General features: G+C 44.1%; 1 protein-coding gene across 1 annotated transcript; it reads right to left on the bottom strand.

Moving 5' to 3' along the window:
- Positions 1-6,050: 6,050 nt before the first annotated feature.
- LOC306915153 (kelch domain-containing protein 3-like) lies at positions 6,051-7,052 on the bottom strand (the record flags this gene model as incomplete). Its single annotated transcript, XM_079492402.1, has 1 exon — positions 6,051-7,052. The coding sequence occupies one exon, from the start codon at positions 7,050-7,052 to the stop codon at positions 6,051-6,053; it is 1,002 nt and encodes a 333-aa protein (XP_079348528.1).
- Positions 7,053-7,734: the final 682 nt, after the last annotated feature.

The raw sequence follows: 7,734 nt of genomic DNA, 5'->3' as shown, positions 1-7,734 counted from the left end.
ACAGTCCACTATACAGGCTATTTACAATGTTACAGTCCACAGGCTATTTACAATGTTACAGTTCACTGTACAGGCTATTTACAATGTCACAGTCCACTGTACAGGATATTTACAATGTTACAGTCCACTGTACAGTACAGGCTATTTACAATGTTACAGTCCACTGTACATGGCTATATTTACAATGTCACAGTCCACCGTACAGGCTATTTACAATGTTACAGTCCACTGTACAGGCTATTTACAATGTTACAGTCACTGTACAGGCTATTTACAATGTTACAGTCCACTGTACAGGCTATTTACAATGTTACAGTCCACTGTACAGGCTATTTACAATGTTACAGTCACTGTACAGGCTATTTACAATGTTACAGTCCACTGTACAGGCTATTTACAATGTCACAGTCCATCGTACAGTGTATGCTATTTGGTTTCCAAAATGCTTAGTATTGTACCCGTCGTCCGTCGTCGCACCTCATTGTTATACTGTGTACAGTATGTGCCCCAATTAACAGATCTGTAAGCTCGACACGCCTGCATGAGCGGTGCATTGATGGGCTTGTATGTTTGTTCTTTTGGACACCGTCGGTGACGCACCTTATGCGTGCTATGCATTTGAGAGGCATTGACAATGATTTATGTTATGTAAACTTACAGTAGCCTACACTAGATTATAGTTGGCAATTATTTTGGGTATTTCTTCTTCTGGTTTGAGGGTTCCGGCCTGATGATTGATGACTACAAACCAGTGACTGCAACATGAACACAAGATATCATCTGCTCCTGACCGGATCGCGCACGCACGCACGCACGCACGCACCCACGCACTCACGCACGCACGCACGCGCACAAATGGTTGTGCATTTATATAGCGCCTTTATCCAAGGCGCTTTACATAGATTGTGCATTACATTCACCCATTCATACACCGATTGCGGCGGAAGCCATGCAAGGTACCAACCAACACATCGGGAGCAATTTGGGGTTCAGTGTCTTGCCCAAGGACACTTCGACATGTAGACAGGAGGAGCCGGGATTCGAACCGCCGACCCATGGATCATTGGACGACCTGCTCTACCTCCTGAGCCACAGTCACCCGCACACGCACACGCACAAGCACACGCACACGCACACACAAAATTTCAATATCATGTTATCATTGCTAGGTCCCGTACGACCGTCACCCATCATCCCAGTGGAACACTGACTGAGCGCTGTGTTCATTAGAAGCCAATATTGTGTGTTCATTAGAAGCCAATATTGTGGAGGCGTGATCCTCCATTTCCTCCCGATGACCATCTATATCTGTATCTGCTCATTTAGAATCCATCCAGACAGTCAGAGATGACACTGATGAGGATGTTATGTTAATCGCATGATGCACTGTATGCAGCACACAGGTCCTCCTCCCACTCCGTTCACAGTTTACCATGCACATTGAGACCGGTTCTATAAAATGTCTTCCAACAGTTTTCTGAAATACCCATGTTTCTATATCAGTGGTTACTTCTCAAACATTTTCATGTCAAGGAGCCCCAACATTATATACATATTTGCATACTTTAGCAGGGAAGCTGTATGTGTAGTTAGCATTGGTTAACCTAAATGGTTATAACATTAGACATTTATTTCATATGTATATGTCGATATCAGCTCTGACATTTATTTCAGACCTGCTCTAACATTAAATTAATAATAATATAGCTTCAGATCATTTTAGACAGAAAAATAAAAAAGGAAAAATAAAATAGTTTTCAGCTGTCAACAGTTGCCACTTGCGCGATGGCAGTCTCCCATTCACAATTGGTCACATATGTATATGTGGAACAGAGTCAAACTAAATGTAAGGCCTCAACTCCTACAATTCCAAGTGCTTGTCAGGGTGGGGTTCATATGTATGATTATTTTGGGCGTCCCCAGTTCAAATCCCCAGTTTGATTATTTTGGGAGGTCGCAGCCTAAAGAGGTTGAGAACCACTGTTCTAGAAACTAAAGCAATTATGATAATGAGCCATATTGACACAGAGTGTCAGAACAGACAGAGATTTACTGTAATCTTCTCACCTTTGAAGAGCCTGGAGACACTCCGTTTATTTCTCAGACAAAAACAAGCCAACGAATCTATGTCAGCACCTAGAGACTTAAAAGGTAAAGCCTGCACCCACGGTGGGGAGAGCAAACCAACTATGACGTAAACATGGGCGAGATTCTCGTGAATTATCACCGTTTTTAACTTGTTAATTGGCAACGTGCGTGAGTGTCCACCACACCTTGTTTCAGCTCTTATAGAATTCTCATGACGTATTGTTTTTGCAGGCTGCAAGCACCAGCCGGGCGTGATGATTCCATTCCGTGTATGGCCGCTACTACATGGGCCCGCAGCGGCAGGGACGCGTGCAGAGAGTGTTAGAGTGGCAGGGGCTGAAATCCTGTAAGAGGGCACTTTTGGACAAAAATAGCAGATCTACAAACTCTCAACGCGTCGCGCTGTGACGCGTTGAGAGCTTGTAGATCAGCTATTTTAGGGGCGCAACCCAGCACTCTTTAGCTAGTGGAGATGCGGTGTATACGACATGGATTTCTTTCTTTCTTTTTAAGATATCTTTTTGGCGTTTTTTGCCTTTATTGGTACAGTAATTAGACAGGAAAGGGGGAGAGAGATGGGGAGTGACACGCGGCAAAGGCCGTCGGGCTCGGGAGTCGAACCCGCGGCACGCCGTCCGGCTGGCTTGGCAGCCTATAGGTGCCCAGACGGTTGAGCTAACCGTCCGGGGCTACGACATGGATTTCTAAACTTTACATTTGTTCAAAATGCTGTGTTCAAGTTCAGGAGACTTCGGGAAAAAAAGCAATTCTCCTGAATGCTGCCTTCCGGCATGACATGGAAAGGAGTGGCATTTGCATTTCTTTCACCGTAGTAAATGCTGCATTCGTGGTCTGGTTAAGGGCAGGTAAAAGACAGACAGGTAAAAGGGCAGGGGCTGAAGCCCCCTTTGATGTCTATGTGTGCACGTCCCTGCGCAGCGGTTCTCCACATGTTCTGGATGTGAACACAGCATAAAACGTGTGTGCCAGTGTCTCACAACCTAAATAGCCGATCTACAAGTTCATAACTCGTAGAACCTTCTGTGGGTCGACACCCCACTAGCTTGTGGATCTGCTACTTTTGGTGCTTTCTGTGTAACGCTGTGGTGTGCAAGTAGGGCGTTAATTTACCAAAGAAAATAAAAATCACACCCGTGTGAAGTGAGGGGCGATGTTATTGTACATTGTCTCATTCCGGCCAATCAGAATTGGTGTCCTTTGGTGTGCACCCACACGAGAAGCTGAATATAGGAGGGGCTCAAAAACGACACAAAAAGGTAGAATATAGTGATAGCAGGTTTCCCGGCAGCAAGGCTATCAAACCTGGGCTGACCCAAAAAATTGTGAAGTGATTTATGATCATACATGATCATAAATCGTAACATTCAGGCAAATTACAATTGGCTTCCTGTCCTCACTTTTTTTGAGTGGTGCAAACCACTCCAACAACTGGCTTTGTACCCGTGTTTGTTCGTACCAAAAAAACGAGCATGGTTGCTATGGTTAGCAACCAAAAAAACGAGCATGGTTGCTATGGTTGCACCACTCAGTTCACACGGGTGTGATGTTTTTGACACAAACATTGCAGACGAAGGTGAGGACGCAAATTGTGATTGGCCGGAATGAGATGATGTATTATGATGTATGATGTTGAGACTTTGGAATAGACTTGTTAATATGTCCGATGACAGACAAACCAAAAAGATTTTTAACTGGGACATTTCTAATGGTTACCCCTGGGCCAATGAAGTAAAGTCTTAATTTTTGAGTGGTGTAAACCACTCCTACGACTGGCTTTGTTAGTTTACGTGTCTGTCTGTCTGTTCGTACCAAAAAATGAGCATGGTTGCTATGGTCACCCAGTTCACACGGGTGTGATTTCATTACGTCAGACATTACGTCAGACCACAGCTGATCAGTCTATATAAGACCTTACACCACTCAGTTCACACGGGTGTGATTTTTTATGAATAATTCATCATTTATTTATTTAAATAGACGCTATGCTGTAATATTCATGAGATACAGAACTATATGTTCCTTGGGTATAAGGAGAGTTGGGCTGTTGATTTATGGTACAATCCAAAAGTCAGAGTTCTTTTTGTGCACAGCTGCATTCTGGGACCTTACCATTAGCTTTAGAAACGGGTAGATTCATTGGTACTCCTGAGGAGGAGTGTGGAGTGTGTCTAGTGTGTGATTTGAAAGAAATTGAAAATGAAATTCATTTTTTGTTTTACTGCCCATTATATGAAGAATTAAGACATGTATTGCCAATGCAACTTGGTCCAATCCTTAATCACATACGGACAAACATCTATGCCGATGCTATCTAACTTGAGGAGGTAGCGTGCCTTGTCCACGGGCAACAGATCTTTCAACGTATGTCATTGCAAATACGTTTGATAATCGCTACTCTGCTCAATATTGTTTTGAAAATGCCTCAAATTGCATTGCAGTGAACGAACGCAAATCACAACTTCCCCCGGTTGTGGGCGGAGTCACAGTTTGAGGCGCTGTTTACGCACCGTGGTGTCAGTGTACAGGTACATTGCTCATCAAATCATCGGTATGGGGTGCTCAGCCAATCAAATCATCGCTATGGGGTGCTCACACTGCTCAGCCAATCAAATCATCACTATCGGGTACGGGTACACACAAACACACAAAGCTGGGCATAGGCGGGGCTAGAGCCCCTCAAACATTAGAATATTCAAAGCGTTGTTCGATGGCACGACATTCTTACATAAAAAAAAAACTAAACCTCAAGTTTTTTAGTTTAAATATGTTTTCATTACATTTTTTTTTGCTGATTTTCAAGCCCAATATACATTGCAGCATGACATGTTGAGAGCTTGTAGATCTGCTAACCTTCAAATCCATGTGCTTGAGCTCCACGATTCAAAGATTCGAATTTGGCTTGGTTTCAGGGCTAGAAGCTTAAAACAAAAAGGTAGGTCAGCCCTCATCGAAACCGGGGGTTCTTAATTGAAATGCAAAAGGGTGAAACAATCAGAGCACCACCAGAGACCACCACACTGTTTCCTATACGGTCCACATCATAGGTTGGCCCATCGCTCCAAGAAGGCGAGGTCGTGCTGGAATATAGCGTGCGTAAGAAACATGTGTCTCCAGGAAGCAGAACTAACCCCTGAAGACCTCTGAGTCATCTTAGCTTTTAACCATTATTTTATACTATTAGCTATTGAAAAATAGCAGAGCTACAAGCTCACAGGGTGGCACTGAGTTCCGCACTACGAGCTTGTTGTAGATCTGCTATTTTTGTCAATCATGAAAATGTGGCGCCAATGTTTGAATATATATATATATTTGGTTTTTAACCAAAATCTTTGCTTCTGCGGCAGGGGGTCGGCGGCCGAACACATGTATATCATCTTGAGGGTCCTTGACATGAAATGGTTTGAGCACCACTGAGCCATAGAAACATAGGGTTTTTCAGAAAACTGTCATGATTTCGAAGACATTTGTAGAATCTGGTCCTCAGGTCTTAAAGAACTAAGTGTTTCTGCTTCATAACGTCTACTCTACACCATCCAAAGCTTCAACGTTGGTTCAGCAGGCTGTGCTGTCAGGCTTTCCACCGGTCCTCCAAACCGTGCTCATGTACTGTACTTAGTACTCTTTTGAGGTCGTTTACTTGAGTATGTCCACTTTGTGATACTTCTACTCCACTGCATCTCAGAGGCAAGTAATGTACTTTTTAATTCCTGTTTTTTTACTCCACTACAATGAATTGAAATCTTTACTCACCAGTTCATTTGTAGATTTTGATCATTATTACCGGTACAAATGTGATGATTTTTGTGTGACTGTAGTATGATCAAGTAGGGCAGGGCTATTCAGCTGGCGGCCCGGAAGAGTTATAAAAAAAAGTCCCACGTGTCAGTGTTATTTATACTTTTTATAATTCATTTTTAATTAATTATTTTTAGCTTGTTCGTTCAGTTGCTATTTGTGGTCATGGCTGCCAGTTCCCACCTGATGTTGTGTGGGAGTTCTGACTGCTCCAGATGGTGCTGAATAACTGCTAGTTTGCATAATGTCTTGAGGCTAGGACTGAGGTCTAAGATGTACAGATCTCGGGTGAAGTCTCCTCCAACGAAGATGACACGATCTCCCATCACACAATGGCATCTCCTATACTGACGTGGGCCGTTTCCCTTGGGTTCAACCTTCTTCCAGGAGAAGGACTCTGGATTGAATTTCCACAAAGCATTGATGTACTTGTCACTCCCACCACCAAATATGTACAGCTCTCCATTGTAGGCAAAGGCTGAATGTGCACAGTGTTCTCCTGGATGAAGCTGTGTAGAAGGTGTGTTCAGCCAAAGGTAGGTCTCTGTGTCAAACACTCTGACGGTGGTGTTGTAGTTCTGACTCCCGCTCCAGCCCCCAAATACAAACATCTTTGTCCCGATGATGGTAGCAGAGTGCCATGATGAAGCAGGAGGTGGAGTTCCTCTGGTGTTAATCAAAGACCAGACCACTGTGCTGGTGTCCAACTTGTACATGTCATTTGTCCATTTAGTCAGCAGGTTGCATCCTCCATGGACATACATGACCTTCCCCAAGACACAGGCTGAGTGGCTCCGCCTCGCCTTTGGAACCGTCCCGGAAATCTTTGGTTTGAACCATCTGTGGGTGTCGACATCAAATGCATAAAGCACATTGTAGTACTCCTCTCGCCGGTAGCCTCCCCAGATGAAGACTGTATCTTCTACTAGCACAGCTGTGTGGGCCCGGCGCATGGAGGGAACCTCAAGGTGATGTTCTCTTCCTGGTGCTACTGGGGGCAACTTACTCCAGATCAAAGCCACTGTGTTGAAGACGTGGACATCAATCTGCTCCCCGTTGCCTCCAAAGGAGTACACACAGTGTCTCACTGTCACAGTAGTTTCAGGGGCTGTCTCTGGTCCTCTCAGATGCAGCGCCCAGCGTAACATTACTCACAACAGTGGATAAATCCTACTGGTCAATTCTATAGTATTGGTCTAGCTAGGTTTTAGGTAAAAGCATGGCATATTCTGCGTCTTAACTAATATTGGTTCGAGGCACAAGCATCACGCAAAGCTTGGCCAATCTGTGAAGCCGATGGTTTGGGTTGGCCAATCAAGGAAGCTGATGACAGTTGATCTCCCTAATATGGTATATTGACCAGTAGTAAGCCCCACCCAGGGGCACACTGTTCAACAGTGACACCTAGTGTTCAGTTATACTGCTCAGCACATATGCCAACTAATGTAGGCTGTAGGATGCTGCGTCTCTACACAGACTCCAAACAAACCTAAAAGAATGTCTGACCTTTTTTTGAGTGGTGTAAACCACTCCTACAACTGGATTTGTTAGTCTGTCTGTCTGTCTGTGCAGAAAAAATGAGCATGGTTGCTACGGTCACCCAGTTCACCTGGGTGTGATTTCATTACGTCAGACATTACGTCAGACCACAGCTGATCAGGCTATATAAGACCTTACACCACTCAGTTCACACGGGTGTGATTTTTAAAATAAAAGCTGGCTTTTTAGAACACCTTGGGCAGCCATGCTGGGATCCTAATGTCTTAATTTCATTATGCTATAAGTAGCATGCAGTAACATGTCAAACTAGGAGGTTTTCCATTGCAAGCA

This window comes from Electrona antarctica (assembly GCF_951216825.1).
Source record: "Electrona antarctica genome assembly, chromosome: 22".
Lineage (NCBI taxonomy): Eukaryota > Metazoa > Chordata > Actinopteri > Myctophiformes > Myctophidae > Electrona > Electrona antarctica.
This window is presented reverse-complemented; position numbering and strand designations above follow the sequence as displayed.